The sequence below is a fragment of the Numida meleagris genome, chromosome 5 (assembly GCF_002078875.1).
Source record: "Numida meleagris isolate 19003 breed g44 Domestic line chromosome 5, NumMel1.0, whole genome shotgun sequence".
NCBI classification, from domain to species: Eukaryota; Metazoa; Chordata; class Aves; order Galliformes; family Numididae; genus Numida; species Numida meleagris.
Window position 1 is genome coordinate 31,033,822 of NC_034413.1, and position 21,552 is coordinate 31,055,373.

Genomic DNA, 21,552 nt, shown 5'->3' on the forward strand with positions numbered 1-21,552 from the left:
TAAGATTGTAATTTCCCACTGACATTGCTTAAGGTCTACACCAATAGGTTTAATGACTCCTAGAATCACCCTACTTTCCTCCCTAGATATTTAATTGAACCACATCAGTGCTGCAAAATAAATACACAAAACTATTCAACCCTGTATATCAACATACATGGTTAGTGAGGTGCTGAACAGTAGTGTCAGTGAAGGCAGTGTTTGCTAATTTATAATTAACTGCACAAATTGGCTCCTATCATTAAAATTCAAATTCAAACATGGATTGCAATAATGTATGAGAAAGAAAAGGGGAACAGTTCATACTGCATGGCAGGTAGGATGTTACCTGAAACCTTAGGCATTATTACCATGTATGGGAACTGCTGAGTCATGGCCTGAACCACTGAATGAGCACCTGGAGGAAAGACCCAGTCAGCCCTGAGAGCACAGGTGAAGGCAATTCACCTGTATGACCAGAACAGGTGGAGCCTGGCTCCACCCCTCTTCAGCCTCATTTAAGGGCTGTCACAGAGGAGGGATCTCTTTTGGTGGAAGCATTTTCCTGTGAACCCAGGATCTTCCAATACGGGTGAGCAATCTACTTCCCTTGTAGCACCTTGCTATCGTGCCGGTCCTCTCACCTCTTTTGTAACACTTTTTCCATGGTGTTGGTCCTTCTGATCACTACACACTGTCAATCCTGAAAAGATCTCTCCCTTAAAATGGAAATAAAATGTTTTATAAGAGAAGACCTTTTACTGATATCCACACAGAATTGTAGTAATAAGTTCTCCTGCCCTCCATAAACCAAGTCAAAAGAAGTTGTACAAACTTCTGCAAGATTCAGCTTGTAGCAATATCTGAATTCTAGCAACCTGGGACCTTTTCCTTCTTCTGGGAAGATATCTCTCATCTTTAAAAAGAGGACAAAATTTACTGAAAAGAATAAACAGGTCAGAGCCTAAGGCACGTTATGCAATTCCCAAACCACCAACTTCTGCTACCTAGTACATACAAAAACATTAGATAAATTCAGGTAATTCTTTCTAAGTAATTCTTTCAATAATAAGAAAATAACACTTCAGAACTTCGAGTTAAACCTTCTAATGCTCTAGCAATGTTTTTCTTTAAAGTTACCTTTTCCCAACATTCCTATCAAAACAAGTAATCACAGCCTCATCTTTGCAATTCCACTCAGTTTCCATAACTTGATGTTTCTGACCACTAGATAATTGTTACAATGGAGCAAAACTGATGCATGCACTAAATCTGCAGATAAGCGGGAGACTACTCTTCCCAGCAAAGGCTGATTTGAAGAATGAATGGATTTCTAAAAAGTCATTAAAGTTCAGCCACTGCAACACCTTCAGCCAGGTGCAACACAATATTCCTACAATACACACCTCTGCTACCTTTCTCCAAACATTGGGACACAATGCCAAGTCTGTGCTAAATGGTGTGGCACCCTCACAGCACATTCAAAAGCAGAAAAAAATCTTATATTCAGGTAACTTTTTGTTTTTACATTTTACAATTACCTGGATGACTCTTTTTTTTTTTTCCACTACGCTTTCCAACAATCGCAATGCTGACAACTGCTGTTTCCTAGAACTGAAAGGAGAATAATTCAGAGAAACCTTCGTACAGAAAAGAACCTTCATGATCATCAGAAATCAGTGATGAAGTCTTTCAGGCAGCCTTGCTCAAGGCAGGAAACAATCACAGAACACAGGTCTATCAATTCTTTCTACTGTAAACTAGAAATGCAATTATTTTTTACAGATTCAAAGGATGTGATACAACTTAATATTTTCAGTGCTATCTAAAGAGGTTCATTCTTCTTCTGATTCCTCTGAGCAGGTAATGAAAAATTATACATATCCAGAGATGGTGTAACCATGTAGACCTGGGTAATCCAATGGGGAAAATCTCTAGATTGGATCTCAAAGCCCCACTTGAGGTGGATCCCTTCGACCTGTAGTGACTCAAAAAACAAAAAAGATACAGGACAGACCAGCAGGGGTCCCCCCTGACCAATGGCCCCCTGCCCAAACCCATCTCCATGTAACAGCTCGCCCCTATACGGCATCTGAATTGATGGATTTGGTGCAACGATTTTGGCAGAAACCAAGGGAAAGTGTACCAGCTTGGTTACTCCAATTATGGGACATGGGGGCAGAGAGTGTTGTGGTCAGTGGACCAGAGGTTTCCAAGCTCGCATCCATTACCTCGCACCCTGCCCTTAGACACAGGCTGTATGCCACTGTGCAACATAATGAGGAGAATCATACCTTAATGGATTGGTTGATGGCAGCATGCCGTATCACTTGGCCTAATAAGACCGATATTCCGGTGCATGCAGGTTTATGGTCCTCCATGGAGGACCTCCAAACGTATATTTGTGAGCTAGGAATGAGAGAGGCCATTTATGAGGATGCCTTTGAAAGTCCTGACTTAGTAAAATTCTCGGCTGGAATGAGGGACCTAATTTTACAGCAGGCACCCTCCCACCATTACGGCACACTGTTATCTATATTGAACCCCTTGGTGGCCTCAGAGGCCATTGTTCAGCAGTCTGCCCAGTTGGTGGCTGATCTGGGGGAGACAGAGCGCTTAAGGGCAAGGCGTAATATTAGGACAGTGAAAGGGGCTGAGGTATATCCAGTAATTAAAACTGGAAAAGCTGCCCCACAGACACCCCGATCGGGCCCCATACGGGTATCCTGTAAACAGATGTTTAATGACCTCATAAGGGCCGGAGTGGCTTTTGCTAAAATCGATCGCCAACCTAATCATGTTTTGCTTCAATTATGGAAACAACTGAGGGACAATCAAAAACTTCAAAGTACCTCCAAAAGAACAGGGGTACGAATTATTGAACGAATCCCAGAAAATACTTGGAACCTAGAGAACTTCATAGTCCCTAATAAAAGGAAAAAGCCACCCCAGGTGACTCGGGCTACGATGCCCGAGCCACCTGAGGAAAAAGACTTGGCTCTCGCCCAATTCATGGCTTGATAGGGGATATTAGTCCCCATGTAACTAGGGCCTCCAGATGGGACCGGAGGCCCTATGTTGAGCTGACCATTTTTTGGTCCCGAAAGAACATACAAAGGGTTATGTCATTGGTTGACACAGGCGCGGAAACGTCAATTATTTATGGGGATCCAACTAAGTTTAGTGGGGATAGAGCGATGATCGGTGGCTTCGGGGGACAGACCATTCCAGTTACCCAGACGTGGGTGAAACTGGGGGTTGGGCATCTCCCGCCCCGGGAGTATAAGGTGTCTATTGCCCCAGTCCCAGAGTACATCTTGGGCATAGACATTTTATGGGGTTTGGCTCTCCAGACAACTGTTGGAGAGTTCAGACTCCGACAGAGGTGTATTAGTATCTGGGCGGTGCAGGTGATATTGAGAGGCCATGCGAAGCATGAGCCTATTCGCCTGCCGGAACCGCGCCGGATCACTAATGTGCAGCAGTATAGACTCCCAGGGGGGCAGGATGAAATATCAAGGACTGTGCAGGAATTAGAAAAAGCTGGCATCATAAGACCTGCACATAGCCCGTATAACTCCCCCATATGGCCAGTGCGGAAGTCAGATGGCACATGGAGAATGACGGTAGACTACAGAGAATTAAATAAGGTCACGCCGCCTGTTCACGCAGCCGTACCCAATATTGCCTCCCTAATGGAGGCATTGAGTAGGGAAATAAAAACCTACCATTGTGTCCTAGACTTGGCAAATGCATTCTTCAGTATTCCAATTGCTGAAGAATCACAAGACCAGTTCGCATTTACATGGGGAGGCAGGCAGTGGACCTTTCAGGTCCTGCCACAGGGGTACGTGCATTCACCAACATACTGCCATAACCTAGTGGCGCATGACCTGGCAAATTGGGAAAAACGTAACACTGTTAGCTTGTATCATTATACTGATGATCTCATGTTGACATCTGACTCACTGGAGGCAGTAGGGCAGGCAGCAGATTCATTAACTACCTATCTGCAGGAAAAAGAATGGGCTATAAACCCCCAGAAGGTGCAGGGTCCAGGCCTATCTGTGAAATTCCTGGGGGTAGTTTGGTCAGGCAAGACCAAAGTACTACCCAGTGCTGTCATAGATAAGGTTCAGGCATTCCCAGTCCCTACAACACCAAAGCAGCTGCAGGAGTTCTTGGGTATATTGGGATATTGGCGTTCCCTTATACCTCATTTAGCGCAGCTGCTGAGGCCGTTATATAGACTCACAAAGAAGGGGCAACTATGGGACTGAGGGAGAACAGAACACGAGGCTTTCCAACAGGCAAAACTGGCTGTTAAACAAGCCCAGGCACTGGGTATATTTGATCCTACCCTCCCAGCTGAATTGGAGGTTCATGTCACTCAGGACGGCTTTGGCTGGGGCCTGTGGCAATGCCAGAGTTCTGTTCGGACCCCGATCGGGTTCTGGTCTCAGGTCTGGCATGGAGCGGAGGAAAGATACAGCATGATCGAGAAACAGTTATTGGCTGCCTACTCTGCATTACAGGCTGTAGAGCCAATAACCCAAACATCTGAGGTCACAGTTAAGACCACCTTGCTGATTCAGGGGTGGGTGAAAGATCTGACCCACCTTCCTAAGACAGGGGTGGCCCAAGCACAGACAGTGGCATGATGGGTCGCCTATCTCAGCCAGAGGAGCAGTTTGTCTTCATCACTGCTGAAAGAAGAACTTCAAAAGATCTTAGGCCCAGTGACGTATCACTGTGATGCACCGAAAGAAACAACGGTTGCTCCACCAGAAAAGAGTCCTGTTCAGGAGGGGAAATATCCCATTCCTGAAGACGCCTGGTATACGGATGGGTCCAGCAAAGGCAACCCAAGCAAGTGGAGAGCAGTGGCATACCATCCCTCCACTGACACAATCTGGTTTGAAGAGGGGGATGGTCGAAGTAGCCAGTGGGCAGAGTTGCGAGCCGTGTGGATGGTTATCACCAAGGAACCTGGTGACAGTGTACTGAACATCTGCACAGATAGTTGGGCTGTGTATCGTGGGCTCACTCTTTGGATCACACAGTGGGCCACCCAAGACTGGACCATCCACGCTCGACCGATCTGGGGCAAGGAGATGTGGTTAGACATATGGACTGTGATTAAACATAGAACCGTACGCGTCTACCACGTTTCTGGACATCACCCCCTGCAGTCACCAGGAAATGATGAGGCCGACGCGCTGGCTCAAGTACATTGGATTGAGAACTCTCCTTCCGAGAACATCGCCCACTGGCTACACCAGAAGCTGCGACATGCTGGACAGAAGACAATGTGGGCAGCTGCAAAGGCATGGGGGCTGCCCATAACTATGTCAGATATCATCCAGGCATGCCATAATTGCGAAGCTTGCTCGAGAATGAGACCAAAAGCCTTGCCAGAGACGACTGCCCACCTTGCCAGAGGACATAACCCTCTCCAGCGGTGGCAAATTGATTATATAGGCCCTCTCCCACGATCTGAGGGGGCCAGATATGCTTTAACTTGTGTCGACACGGCAAGTGGACTGATGCAGGCCTATCCAGTACCAAAAGCAAACCAGGCCTACACCATCAAGGCTTTAACCAAATTAATGGCGGTATATGGGACTCCACAGGTCATCGAGAGCGACCAGGGTACACACTTCACGGGCGCGATGATACAGCGCTGGGCAGAGGAGAACAACACTGAATGGCGATTTCATCTGCCTTATAATCCAATGGGAGCGGGCTTCATTGAAAGTTATAATGGCATCCTGAAGGCTGCTTTGAAGACAGACTCTCAGTCCCTGCAGGAGTGGACAAAGAGACTCTACGAAACCCTGCAGGACCTGAATGAAAGGCCTAGAGATGGCAGACCCAGTGCCCTGAAGATGCTACAGACAACATGGGCCTCCCCTCTTAGGATCCAAATTACGGGCACAGACAATCGGGTAAGACCCCAAATTGGCAATGAAAATAACCTTCTGTTCCCTGCCCCTGCGAATCTAGAGCCCAGTACCCACAGGATAGAATGGCCTTGGAAGGTGCAAGTAGGACCAAGGTGGTGTGGCCTACTTGCGCTTTGGGAGAGATTATTGGAGGTGGGAGGTTCGGTAGTCCCTCCAGTGATTGGTACATGGCCTACTGACATCATGGTCAACACTCCGGTCTTCATTGCTAAGAGGACCATCATCATGTCCTTATGGCGGATCAGGACCCCCCCTTTGGTACCTGATATAGTTATGCAGCCACAGGTATCTGGCCAAAGAGTGTGGTACAGACGGCCAGGACGTGCCCCAGTGCAAGCTGAAGTGTTGACCCAGGACAGGAATACGGCCTGTATCTTGCCATGGAAGGCAGACCTCCCCCTCTTGGTACCATTGAAACACCTGTATTACTCCCCGTGAGTCTTCTGAGTCTCTAGGATCACCAGAAGGAGCAAAATGCCATCAGAGCGTTCCAGTGTCGCTGTGAGATCAAGCACGACACCCGGTGATGGCCTATGGGGGACTGGTGGAGCATGAGATGGACCTGCACCAAACAACTGCATGCCTCCAGTAATGTCATCAAGCACTGGCCCATAAGACAACATGAAACTCAACCACGAACCGATCATCAATCGTCTCACATTGTGTCAACCTGCATCGCGACGGGCAATTGTATAATCGTCGCGGTGTGTCGGACCGCTGTATCAGGGAAGGCTCACCCTCCAGCTGACTCCTTCATTGGTTCATGCCATGAAGGGGTGGAGTGTATGGGAACTGCTGAGTCATGGCCTGAACCACTGATTGAGCACCTGGAGGAAAGACCCAGTCAGCCCTGGGAGCACAGGTGAAGGCAATTCACCTGTGCAACCGGAAGGGGTGGAGCCAGGCTCTTAGGCCTCATTTAAGGGCTGACTGCCCCTGAGGAAGGATCTCTTCCTGGAGATCCCTCCTTGGTGGGAGCCTTTTCCTGAGAGCCCCAAATCTTCCGATCCGGGTGAGCTCTGTATTTTCCTTCCACCTTTTGTAACGCTATTTCCATCGCGCTAGTCCTGCTTATCGCTACAGATGGGTATATACATATACCACTCCTTCAGTGAGCAGCTTTAAGGGTAAGCAGTAGCAACAAATGATTAAGTACAAATACTGACCAAAATACTGCTCTAATCCAGAGTGTATATCCATTATTTTCACTGGTGATGGGCCATTCACATGTGCTCCTAAAAGCTCATTATTGTTCACATAAAGTACTTAATTCCCTCAGCTAGACCATGATGTTCAAAAAATAAAATATACTGAATAGGAACTGAAATTGATCATTTAGCAACCTAGAAAAAGAAGGTGCATCTCACACTGCTTTATATAATTTCTTTATGGGCTGATTTTTTTTTAAGTTTTGGATTTTCTAGTTCAGAAAACTAGGTCTTAAAAAAAACCAAGGCCATTAAGCTTAGTGTTTGCAAAAGGTTAAGTAACACCTCTTAACATTGACAAGTTAAAAAAAAAAAAAAACCCACATTCTGGGTCAAACACCACCAGGGCAGGCAGTTCTCCCTTCAGCACCAGACAGGTTACCACTCAAAAGAGCTTTGGCCAAGAATGAGGAAATTTAACTTCCAGAATACACAAAGCCTTGTTTTGTAATCTATTCTGAAAGCAAAATCAAGAATCATGCAACAAAAATACATACATATCTACTTCATTTTGCTGGGGAAGAGCTCACCCAATCACTGTCAGGTACCCTGTCCTGCGCAGTTGTGGAACCTTCCACATGGATGGGAGTGCCAAGACAATACCATGGAGTGCTGCCACAAAATAATGGCTACAAAGGCATTTGCTGGATTGCTGGAAGGTGGAATGTCCACCCAGCAAGAGTTATAGAGGTTAACTAATAAGTTTCAAAGGAAACAAATCTCTTGAGCAAGGAAGCCTAGGATTATAACCTATAAACACTTCCTGAAGAAGAGCTGATGGGGTACATGTTCATTAAGGTAAAACCTGAAACAGCACTATGAACTTCCCATCACAAAAATACACAGGATACTGCCCATCTGTCCCTTTTTACCAGACTGGGTGAGTAGAAGCAAACTGATACTGTTTGATGATGTAATTCTGTCCAGAGTCTAGGAAGAAGGCTCCTGGGGTCTGGTAACAGCTGCCTGCATCTTTCAGAAGAACAATGTTTCAGAAATTTGACATGAATAGAATAATTCAGCTGGAAGGGACCTTCAAAGACCATCTAAAGTCCAACTGCCTGACCGCTTCAGGGCTAACCAAAACTTAAGTAGATTAACAAGGGTATCGTCCAAGTATTTCTTGAACACTGATACACATGAGGCATCAACCACCTCACTAGGAAGCCTGTTCGAGTGTGCAGTCATCCACACAGGAAAGGAATTTTTTTGTGATGTCCAGTCTGAGCCTCCTGGGGTGCACCCTTGTGCTTTCCCCATGCGTCCTGTCATCAGTGACCAGGGAGAAGGGACTGGCACCTCTCTTTCCACAGGTGCTCAGTATTTTCAATACTATTAGAACACTTTTTAATAAGTTTAATGTTATGATATTAAAATGTGAAAAATGCAAAATGACAGTTCACGTTAATGGATATTGCAACAGTTCAGTTTCTTTTAAAGTGCTTTTTCAAAAGATAAATATACCAAAGGAAAACATCTAACAATAGCTGCCTTTTGTCTCAGCCAAGTTGTCAAAAACAAAAACATCCAACTACTTTGTTGAACAACTATTACTCGTCTTTCTTATGATGAGAAATTCTAGTCCATGACATCCTACTTTTCTTCCTAATTTCCTTGTTTTCTTCTTTTTGAAAACAAGTTCACCCACTATGCTTAATTTTATGTATGCTGTTAAGTCTTCAGTGTGAAAGGATTTCTCCTACATTTTGTTTTTTTTTTTTGTTTCAAATGCAAAATAGTATTTAACCTCTAAGTAAGATACAAAGCTGCATATCAGAACATTTCTCAGTTATTTCAATGTATTTAATAATTTATGTTATGGAATAGTCTTCTAAGAAATCAACCCTGGCAGTGGGGGAAAAAAAATACTAGTTCAGAAGCCACTTAGCAGTAGTTAAGACATTCAAAAAGGTGATTACTAGAAAAGTGATTAAATCAGGCAAACAAACGTGCTACCTGACCCTTTAGAGAAGTACTTCATTTAGCCTGCAGAACACCTTAAACACAGGACCTGCCCTCATGAACTTGAGATCACACTTAGTCAATTTGACTCAATACAAGTCAGACCACTTGACTGAAGGAACAACCTCTAATATATGCTCCTTTGACAATTTATTATGAAGGCCATGTAGAACAAAGACTATTCCATCAGGAGGCATAAACCTCCTTCTCCATCAGGTATCACAGCATTCATGTTTCAAGAAAAAAAAAGTCTAACATCACAACAAGGAGCAGTATCAGTATAACGACAGCACACAGACACAAAAATACAGGTATTTGGTTTGATGAAGCAGAAACTTTACTACTAACGTTAAGACTTGGGTGACCCGTACCTTCTTTGCACCTTCAGAACTGTTCCATTATGGGTGACAGGCAACACAGAAGAGTTCTGTCAGAACTGAGATTTCTGGGGATATGCCATGGAATCACAATTTTCACAGTTTCTAACAATCTGAGAAACTTCTGGTATCTGCAGGAATCCAAGAGACAAATAACTGACAGTACAATTCTATGTCAGCTGTCTCTATGCTACTGGCAAAGACACTAACCAGGTACGATGAGCTGAAATCTCTGCTGAATCAAGACTACTCCCCCTTGGGAGCTTGCAAACTTACAGTACACTCCACCTCAACAGCTAGAAATGACAGTCGCGTAGTATGGTGAATACACCCCCCAGACACAGAACTCTCATCTTCTGGATGTTTATCTTTTCTTCCCTTCCATCACACTTATGCAGTAAAAACTATGATTAAGAGGATTAATGAAAATGTCACCATTTATCACCTGAAGCTCAATCAGTAACAGGGAAGTTGAGCCTTATTTAATCAATGACATAAAGGTGCAAAAATTTTCATATTATGAATTCAAGACTTGCTGCAAAGTGCTGGGACTCTGTAGGGCCCAAGATATCAAGGTTCAAAGCCTTGAAATTTGCATATGGTTAAAAATACATGCTTTAAAATAATTAAATTTTCCTCACAATTTTCTCAATTTACCACAATGAGCACATTAGCTCTCTATTAAGCATCCTTCTACTAACTCAAATACATTAAGAACAAGTTACTATTCTTTGAAGGCCTCCTTCCATCTTGTGTGCAGTCTTCCAATTACCACTGACAGGTTCCTTTTATCAGAATTGTAGATGTTTTTGCATTTAAAGCATTTGTGCATTTTTCCTGTGCTGCCTGTTACTTCAGAAATAGCTCCCACACCCCTACAATTACCAATACCATCTTTACAATACCTTTTTGCAAGCTTTCTGCAAACAAACAACCAGAGAACTCCCAAAAATACCAAACTTGTAGGTACAACAGTTAGGCTGATTATGCTCTTCACTGACAGCCATCATATAAACTTTTAAAGCAGGTCAGTTTGTTAGAGGACTCTATTCAGCACAGTAATAAATTTTAGCTTACTCAGGAAAGCAGAGGTTCAGCCCTAACTCTTGATGCTGCTGCTAGCATTAACTTTGTGTTTCGGATGTTAATTTTCATTTCTAAACAACTTGCAGAAAAAGTTATCTGCAAGTAAAGAAGGGGAAGTTTTGCTTTGTTGCATGTTTGTGAGGCTTTTTCATTTGTTTTTGTAGTTAGACTGGCATTGTTTGCTACGTAATCATAGACTTACATAAAATCAGCATACAGTTAGTAGCTGAATTGCTAAAACAGATGAGATAAAATCTTTGGATTTAACAGAACTTAAGCAATGAAAAACCTACAAGAAAGAAACCTCAGCTATCCCATTCTCACAGATCTCTCATTAACTAACTCCTGCCTGAACAAGCAGGCTGCGCATTGGTCTCCTACAACTGAGCAACTGGGACAAAAATGGGGGACTACTGAACAGGCATTTTGAATCACACAGCTGAGGGTGCATATAAATTAGCAAACTAAAGGTAGTTTTCACCTCAAAAACAAATAATTGTGTTAACTAGCTAAGTAAGAGTCTGAAAAACATCAGGAAAGCATGAGATATGAAAAAAAGTTAATTTATCAAGGATAGACTGATCCTAGAAATGAGCATGGTAATGTAAATCCACTTCCCATCTGTAAATAAGAATCCTGCTTAGAAGAACTTGTCTTATTTACAACAAACAAATCAACCCCACACTCCAGTTCCATCTGTAGATTACACTCTACAACACAATCCTGCATCCTCCTTACGGAGCTGCTGTGTGAGGATATGCACAAAATTCCACTTCAGTTTAAGCTATCTGCCACAAAATGATGTGTTACTTTGGATGGCATTTTGTGGTTGCTGCTGGCTTTTGTCTTTCACAATTCTAGTCACTTTCTTCCCATGACTGTTAGCTCTGAGTAGAAGAAAACTAACGTGAAGGAATGTAGTCCTTTCCTACCGGATGTCTAGAGGTTAAAAAACTATCACAGGCACCTTGAACATTTGTTGTACACTCCACTCAGGAAAGCACAAGAATTAGATTATTTTGTTTTGCCACCTTCATTTAGAACTGTGATGAGTTGCCCTCAGCATCCAAACTCCCAGGCCACTATAGTTAAAATTTGCCATACAACAGTTACGAATTACAAACAAGTTTAGATAGTGTGACAACTGAGAGATTTTTCCCATTGTATTTGAAGACAAATATTCAGTGTTTTTACAGAAACTAGTGACAGATGTAGGAAGCTTTTTCAAGAGGTAGTGGTCCTGTTCTTTGCCTGAGAGAAAGAAAGTGTTTTCATGTCATACACTTTTTAATTTACTGTCATTAGTCGATTTCTCTTGATTATCAAATACTATGATTTCAATTCTGCTGGGTTTTGCAATCATTTTGATTAATATGTTTGGGTTGTGAATACGCATATACATAAAGGGGCTTACAAAAAAATACATAACTCAATTTCTTTATGGGAATTGCACTGATTAGCAGGTTTCTATAATAGAGGGAATTAATTCAGATAAACCTCACATGGACATTCTTAACCAAGTTGAACACTGATTTTCAGTTAGGTAAATGAATTTATCTTTATTCCAGACTCTATCACTGATTCACGTGACAGACTCACTTTTCCTCCCTTCTTCTACATTCTACCTATATGAACTTTTCTTCCCAGGACTAGAGATCCAGGTAAGGGGCCACAGACCCTAACTATGCAAGACATGCACGGACCAAAACTACAAGCAAAGTTCTCACGACACATTTTAGGAATCAATGTCCTCTCTCTAAAAGCTAATTTTAGAAGTAGCTAAAGTAATAAGAGCCAGCAAGTTATTTTACTCTTTATTTTTTTCCACATTATCAAGTGTATTAAGAAAATTAAATATTCTTAATAGTTTTCTTATTCTTTTTTTTCTTCCATAAAATAACTATGATTCTTTAATGGCAACAGAGCACTGGAACAGGCTGACCAGAGAGGCTTTGGAGTCTCTTTCTCTGGAGATATTGGAAACTCACCTGGACACTTCCCTGTGCAACCTGCTGTAGGCAACTTGCATTAACAGGGAGCCTGGACCACAGAATATCTCCAGAGGTCCTTTCCAATCCCTATGATTCTGAAAGCTGGAGATAGACTTCTTTTTAAGGGCATGTAGCAACAGGACAAGGAGAAATGGTTTTAAACTGGAAAAGGGTAGATTTAGATGAGGGATCAGGAAGGAATTCTTTACTGTTAGTGTGGTGAGACACTGGAACAGGTTGCCCCAGCAAAGTTGTGAATATCCCCTCCTCCCTGGAGGCATTCAATGCCAGGCTGGATGGGGCTGTGAGCAACCTGGTCTAGTGGGAGGTGTCCCTGCCTATAGCAGGGGGGTTGGAACTAGATGGTTTTAAAGGATCCTTCCAACCCAAACCATTCTATGATTCTATTATTTGTTCAGTTTGTAACAATGCATACGGTAACTTCAGCTAAAAAGTTACCGAATCATTTATTTCTCTATATGTATTTTTAGAACTCAAGAATCTTTCTCCTTTAGGTCTTTTAACAACATTTAGAAAGATCTTCAACACATGTGGATTTTTTGCATTAGAAATATAAATCAGACAACAACTTTTTTTTTTCTTAAGAACGCACTATGCCTTACATGTATCTGCTGCTGTGTATCACTACAGTACAATAGCTACGCACTTACACATATGTGCTACCTCTGGCTGTCAATTATCAGCAATAGATTTCACCTTAGAAATCCCAGTTTGTGGAAACCAGTATTTCTTGTCTAACAGAAGCAACAGAACACACTCAAGACTGAAAAAAAAAAAAAAACAACGTCAAGAATTAGGCAGTAGGCAAAACCCTCAAGTTTATGTACCAGAGCACTACATCTGACTTCTGTATTACTATATCAGGCTTGCAGAGTACATTTGTGTACTGAGCAAAAAGAGATGAGGAACACAAAGTTCACTTCATCATCACCTCCAATTCTATTAAATCTCTCAGCCTCAGCTTGGTATAGCAGACCTTTAAACATGGCAGCAGGAAATTTACATCTGTGCCAAAAGAAAAGATAATCAGAGGATTCCTCCCTGCTCCCATCAAATTCCTTTTTTAATCTCAAGTTCACCAAGCCTATCACTCCACCTCTCGGAAAGCATTACGTCTCTTTGATAGAGCAGCTCAGGAGAACAGACTGTCAGCTTTCCCAAACAAGAAATTTCCAGTTACAGAATATCTGCTTTTCAGCTTGCGTAGACAGGAAATTTCAGTCTTCCATTTTACCTATCTGTTGTTCACTATCACATATTTTATCATAAATCACCGTCACATATTTGATCGTACTATAAGCCGTTCTCATCTCCAACAGAAGTAAAACACAAGCTAGAATACAATCTTCACTAAAAGTAGGCATGTCTTACAAGGCATGATAAGGAAAGTACATCCAAGTCCCCAAAAGCTTTTCATGATAATTTTGATAATATAAATAGTGGTTTCATTCCGATCCATTACAGAGTAAGTTTTGAAAATTTCTAAAAGACAAGAACATTGAAAAATACTTCCATATAAACAAGTACCACCTTGAGATGTGCAATTTCATCATAACACCTTAAATGAAAAGGCATTTCAAGCCAGAAAGAAAATGCATGAAATCTCAAAACAGTTAATTTTCATTTTTTGAAATATTTGTACCAAAATCAATGCATTACATTAAGGAATTAGAACTAAAAAAAAAAAAAAAAAATAGTTTTCTAACCAAAATATAATTTGGGGAATTTATTTTAAGAAAGATCACAAAGATAGAGACAGAACCTTAGCCCAAAAATGGTTGTTTTTTTTTTTTTTTAATTTCTACAATACATCTTTGATTTTATTATTATTTACTATTCAGACAAATATTTGATACAGTATATGCAGGATTAAGGAATAGTAGCCCAGAATAACCTCCATATGAAGAATGCGTAATATAACCTTTGATAATCATGAAAATATACTACAGCTACTGATTCTTCATTTCATACATGGAAAGAGTTCAATGTAATAGCCCAGGTTGGCCAGGTTTTTTTGTGCTTTGCTTGTTTGGTTCTGTTTTTTTTTTTAATCCATGTAATTAGGACTGTTTTGTTTCCTCCATACATTTGAAGGCACTATTCACATTCACAACCAAGAGATTCCGTTTTGAAGAATTACTGTGCAAACAGTACAAAGATGTAAGCCAAGGTGTCTCAATTACGTTGCCACTGACTCAGCTCTTCAAACACTGGCCCTATCCACAAACCACCAGCTAATATTCCTGGTAGGTTTAATTCAGCGGGCTGCTCTGAAAGCAATGCCTCCTGTTTTGTATTGCAGGCCCACAACACCAGAGGCAGATGCTGGTGGGATGGCAGTAGATGTTCAATCTTCCCACCAATATCCTGTTACGTCTTGCTGCCATGTGACAGATGGCAGCAGTGGGGCAGTCTGACACAATGGCATCCGACAAGGAAGTGCAGATGAAGCAAAGGCTTGCCACTGAATTCTTCCATGCAGAAAAAATGGCACCCACTGACATTCACTGATGCTTGCTGAACATTTATGGAGACCTAACATTGGAAGTAAGTACAATGAAGAGGAGGGTGGTGCATTTCAGCAGTGGTTACAGTGACAGCTCGGTCACCTCCGCCGGTGCAGATATTTATAAGTGTGGCATGCCGGCTCTCGTTCACTGCTCACCAAAATGAAAATGGTGACTATCTTGAGGAACAGTATTTTGTAGCTGAAAGTTCTACCAAACAGTGTTATTTTGTTCTTTGTTGTGGTTTCCATGGAAATAAACAGGAGGCATTACTTTTGGAGCAACCTATATAACATCCCAAGTCTCCTGGCACTTTTTTAACAAAAGCTAGAACCTCTAGGCTGTAGCAGTCAATAAAATCAGGAGACAGATAACATAAGAAAATAAGGAAGAACGTATCTTGAGAAGTTTCAATTTGCTGATTAAAACAGAAACCACAGAGCATCTCTTAATATTTAATGAAGTACTTCTAATTTCCATATCAAATTCCCTGCTGGGGAAACCTTTGCAAGAAGATGAACTTGTAACGTCTGACTTGGTCTACTATATTTATCCAGAAAATCATCTGATAACCTACTATTCAAATATCCTTGATCTTTCAGAAACAGATGGGAAAATGCACTAAGACAACAAAGATGTGGAATTCTGAATTCAAAACTGCTATGTGAAGCACAAGAAAATGCAATAATGTTTGTCTCAAAAAACCAAAAGCCTCTCAAGGTACAATTCATCTCACCTCACTTCAGCTATCTAGAAAATAGCAGCTGAAACTAATAATTTAGTCTGAAGAAGGACAGGCACTTAACAAAATAAATCATCTTTGAGAAATCATTATCTTGGATTAAGGGTAAACCAGAGTAGATAAGGTTTTATATTGAAAAAAGACAAACACAATCAATCTCAGAATACCTGACTCTTTCCAGACCAAACCAAATGAGTAAAGCAATACTGGTGGTTACTGATGCAGAGGAAGGATTCTTATCATTTACTTTAATCTGAACTGAGAAGTGAAGGCTTAAACTACAAATAACACAAATACCAGTGTTGGTTTTTTTTTTACTTAAAAATGGACGTATATCTCAATGCTACAACATAAATTCACTGCATTATCTATTACCATTGGATGTACTGGCTGCAGTATTAAAATCAATTTTTGTGCAAGTGGAGAGCTGAATACACAAATATACAGGCCCTTGCTGGAAGAGATTCAGAAATTTATTTTGCAAATTTCTGATAGCAAATGAAAATGTTACAAGTAAAAATCAATTCAGCACCAGCAGTAATATTTAAAACTGACAGCATCAAAGAAAGTGGTAATATGCACTAACTTCTACAAAGGCAAATTAGACTAAGAGAACTATGTTGATTCAAATGTTGGCTCACTAATGATTTTGAAAATATATTATGAACACTGTGTTATGTTTTCCTGTCTCTGTTTTGAAATGATATAATCAAATTACTTATCAGTGCAACACTAGCATCATCACTTCAGCTAAATAATGTTGTATGGAGCATGATTAGATGGAACAGTAATATTTTTAATGGAATTATTTACAGAAACTAATCATTAGACTGGATCAAGAGGAAGTTGTTTTTTGAAATTTTTGTTTGGCTGGAGTTTCAGATGACAGTGTATACATCTGATTTCACAGCACATCTGGAATTGCAAAATTTACCTTTATATGATAAAAAAGGAAATAGAAAGCTTTCTTATAACTGCATTTACAAGAGCAATGCTAAAATCAAGCAGAAATGGACAGACCTGTTTACATACACTCAGCAACTGAAACATGGCTCCCGTGAGATTGCCAAGGAGTTAGACTGTTAGCCGTAGCATGTATTCAACAGTGAGATCCAAGCACATAGATCCTGCTACTCCTCCAAGAATAGGATTAAGAGGAAACACGTGGCTTTGCTAAAAATCTGAGTGGCAGAGTAACCAGTTAGTCACAGCTGATACAGACAGTTTTAGCATTATTTTTTTTACAACCTCAGGCACGAACTTGGAGAAAATTTAGAGAAAACTGTAAGCCAAAAATCTCACTAAGGTCATAGTGTCCCCACTAACCTTTGATATTTTTTTTTTGCCACATTATTCAGAGAAGAAAATAATTACTTACAAAGATTTGCAAAAAGACATCAGGATACTGCATGACTGGATGGTAAAACAGAGGATGACATTCAATCTAGAGAACGTGAACAGTCATTCAGGGAAAAATGTATCGAGAATTAGGATGTTGTGCTTGCAGCCCAAAAGGCCAACTATATCCTGGGCTGTTCTCCAAGGCAGAAAATAGGAAATGCTAGCATCTGAGCTGCTTTCCAGGTATCAGAGCTTGCAAGTAACTTCAAGAGGTCATATGTTCCATTAAGTATACTGGTACCTGAAAAAAACCTTCTTAAAGTATTTTGTATACAATAATAATATGGGCTGTAGCACTTCCACCACAGGCTTCTGCTGTATGATCTGCTGCCCACAGCAGAACTCCTTATATGTGACAACTACACATGGATTTCAGAACTGCCTTCATATCTGTATTACAGTTGTCCAATGTCTCATCTACCTTATCAGTCTTCTCTAGTACTGTTACCGTCTTATGTAATTTTTTGCAACTAATTATACTTAGTTGCTTAGATTTTAAGGCATTTTACCATTATCTATCATGCTCGTTGGAATTCCATAGCTCTATGGCATATACTGCCCACAATCTTGTACTTTAGTAAGTCACTAAATTACAGGGAAGATGAAGCCTAATTCTGCAATGGTATACATGAGTACCATTCCAGCTTTGTACTTCATAACCTGAGAACTGTAGGAGGATTTAGTTGATTTTTTTTAACACTGAAGGGAATAAATAATAAAGGAATAATATATATGTATATGTAGACAAGGAAGTGAGTACTCTGGCAAACATGGAAAAAATATCTGCTATGTAAGAAGTCTCTAATCAAATGCAATGATGCAGGAAAACTTCATGGAATCTGTACAGAGATCTTCAATTAACATGACATCCAACTCAAAATTGTACAAGCAGAACAAAGCATCACATTATGAAATATATCCCTAGCAAAAGGCATGGCAGCTATCCCCAACAGGACAGGTGATACTTATAATCACAAGTTTCAGCAAGGAAAAGTAAGTAAAGTGATAAATCAAATGGATAATAGAGGTACTGAGGATTTGAAACCGATTCATCTCCTTTCCATTTGTCTTGTCCTTCTTGCATGATCAGGCTCTCTGGTAATTCTTTTACCTGTATCTGATTTCTGTGGGCTATCAACTACCCGCAGAATCACGTCCAGTTGGAAACCAAGCTGCAGAAAATTAAGATTACTGAGATCTAATTCCATCTACCTACTATGTTATTTGGCAAATTAAAGCAACAGTACAGTGCAATGTAACTTTCATTTAGAAGAAAATATTTTCCACGTAACATCTTTTGAAATGCTAAAAGCGAAAATACGCTTCCAATTCACTGCTTCGATGTATTTAAATGCTGTCTGATTTAGAATCATAGGATTAGCAAGGTTGGAAAAGACCTACAAGATCATCCAGTCCAACCATCCACCTACCTCCAATAACTCCACTAAACCATGTCTCTCAACACTATATATCTAAATGTTTCTTGAATATCTGCAGGGACAGTGACTCAACCACCTCCCTGGGCAGCCCATTCCAGTGCCTAACCACTCTTTCAGAAAAGCAGTATTTCCTAATGTCCAGCCTAAATCTCCCCTGGAGCAACTTGAGGCCATTCCCCCTCATCCTGTCACTAGTTACAAGAGAGAAGAGGCTGACCTCCAGCTCACTACAACCTCCCTTCAGGTAGTTATAGAGAGCGATAAGGTCTCCCTTGAGCCTCCTCTTCTCCACACTGAACAATCCCAGCTTCCTCAGCCGCTCCTCATAAGGTCTGTGCTCCAGACCCCTCACCAGCTTTGTCGCCCTCCTCTGAACACACTTCAGGGCCTCAATGTCTTTCTTGCAGTGAGGGGCCCAAAACTAGACACAGTACTCGAGGTGCAGCCTCACCAGTGCTGAGTACAGAGGAACAATGACTTCCCTACTCCTACTGGCAGCACTATTTTTGATACAAGCCAGGATGCCATTGGCCTCTTGGACACCTGGGCACACTGCTGGCTCATGCTCAGCGTTGAAGAACACCCCCAGGTTCGTTTCCTCTGCACAGTCTTCCAGCCACTCTGCCCCATGCCTGTAGTGTTGCCTGGGGTTGTTGTGGCCCAAGTGCAGGACCCAGCACTTGGTCTTGCTGAACCTCATCCCACTGGCTTCAGCCCAGCGATCCAGCCTGTCCAGATCAATTATAAATCATCTATACCAACTGAATTGTTAATCCACTGTCCACAGAACAGCTGCCATATTCTTTTTCTTTTCTGATGCTGTTGACAATGACTGATTTTTTTCTTAGAAATCAGATAAGTCTGTCTGTAGGTACAAGGTCCCTTAGTGACTACTAGCTTAGCCGTTAATAATTCTTCATTTTTGTTTGTTTTACTTCTGGTAGGCTAGCAGTTGATGGATGCAGTGTAACTCCTATCTAACTAACATGCTAGTGAGCTTACTAGCACAGTTCATCAAAAAGCCACTGAGTATCAAACAAGCTCCTGACAAAAAAAATACTTTAAACCAATGTAAGAATTTTCAAATTTGTTATTTCAGTTCTAGTAGATATCCAGAAGATAACTTCAATTGTATGTTCATTTTGAATAGCTGTGCATGATGTAAACACCAGTAAAGAGAGACAAGGTAGAACAACTAATCATACAACAGCACGTGACACTGTGCACAGTCTCTGTGAAACCCAGTGACTTAAAATGTTTTATCAAGTATGTGTTGTTCACTGTAGGCACTGTATGAAGTTACAACATAAATATATACACACACACACTGTATATTTACACATACATTAAGTCTACCACGTCTTAGAACTCTTAAAATTTGAGCTACTACTCCCTAAAAATCACCTATTACATCAAGTTCTTACTGAATATTTCTGTGGAAACACTTAGAATAATTTATCAAAGCAGAATTCCCCTCCATCAAATTTCTATTCAATTGAAGAGTACAGATTGTCAATACCACAAAACCCATTATCTTACTGCATACCATTATGTAAAAAGTAGGGTATATTTACTATGGCCTTAGGCCATTAATGCATTCTTACCTGAAATAACACCTTAATTTTTTTTATGGTATTTGGCAGCAAAGGGAATACAGCAGAGGCAATTTACTTACATCATGCAGTTCAAAAAAGTGCAAGACCATTTACCATACCTCCACAAGTCTGCTGGTATGTTCTCGAAATATAGCAGCATATTCTTTTATTTCTTTCTCTCTTCCATTTTTAGCAGCTTCAATGAGAACTAGAAGCGGAACAGTGGTATCTAAGAAGGAGTCTGAGATGTGATCTATAATGGCTTTACGAAGCTGCAAAACAAAGCATTGTATTTATATCAGCTATTCACTAAATTCTACTATATATACTATGTTATGTATTAATAAACTGCATTCACGAATAAAGTCCACTGTAATTATATATTAGTATAACATGTACACATTGCATTCCTGCATTAAGGGCAGAATTACGTGACTAAAACTACAGTTTTCCCATTACACAGAAAACACTCTTTAAATTTAGGGACAGTTTTACTCTACTAGTACATAAATCTGCACACTTGTACATGTGACCAGTTGAGTGTGTGTGTACAGTAACATAAAGCACTTAAAAGGTCTATTTGACCTCTCAAAATCAATAGAGTCAAACAAATACTCATGTTCTTTGATGAACACAATAAACTACTTAAATGATTCCACACATTAAAAATCACTGTTAGACAAAACCTAATTTTGTCTCCTGTGTTCTTTCAATTGTAGTTCAGATGTCAAGGGAGAAAGCTATTCCATTACTTTACAGAGAAAGTATTCATTTAATTATGTTTTTACTCACAAAATACTCTTTATCACAGTTTCCTAACTGCAAAATTACCCAAATATTTTTCTACCTTCCTGGAAAACTCAAAGATACATTTTGATTAGCTACATGGTAGCCTTCACAGCTGTTGTCTCCATGAGATTACTAACGATGCCACCCGACAACAGATTAGTAGAGCAAAGAGAATTGTAAGCAAGTCTGAAGTTCAATTTTCCCTTTTTCAATTAATTGTTCTTAATCTTCTTTCTTAAATTATTAAAGAAATGTAACATTCTGATACAAACTAGCTTCCTTAAATTAGATTTCATGTAATCTTGAAACTGATAATCAGGACATTACTTGATTGAAAGGTTGATTTCCCCGTAATAAACCTACACATGGCAATTGTTCATTTTAATCGGAGAACGTGGCATGAAATACAATGATCAAAACTACCCACGAAATAGATTTGAATTATCAAGTTTACTGAGTTCTTACTGCAAAAAAAATTTTTTGAAATAA

The 21,552-nt window shown here is 40.6% G+C and overlaps 1 protein-coding gene across 1 annotated transcript in view; it reads right to left on the bottom strand.

Moving 5' to 3' along the window:
* The window catches only part of CTNNA3 (catenin alpha 3), a 460,862-nt gene that overhangs the window by 169,870 nt on the left and 269,440 nt on the right, over nt 1–21,552 (bottom strand). Inside the window, exon 9 of the mRNA XM_021399187.1 lies at nt 20,394–20,546. Within this exon, the coding sequence (XP_021254862.1) occupies nt 20,394–20,546 (153 nt within the window). The remainder of the gene's footprint in view (nt 1–20,393; nt 20,547–21,552) is intronic.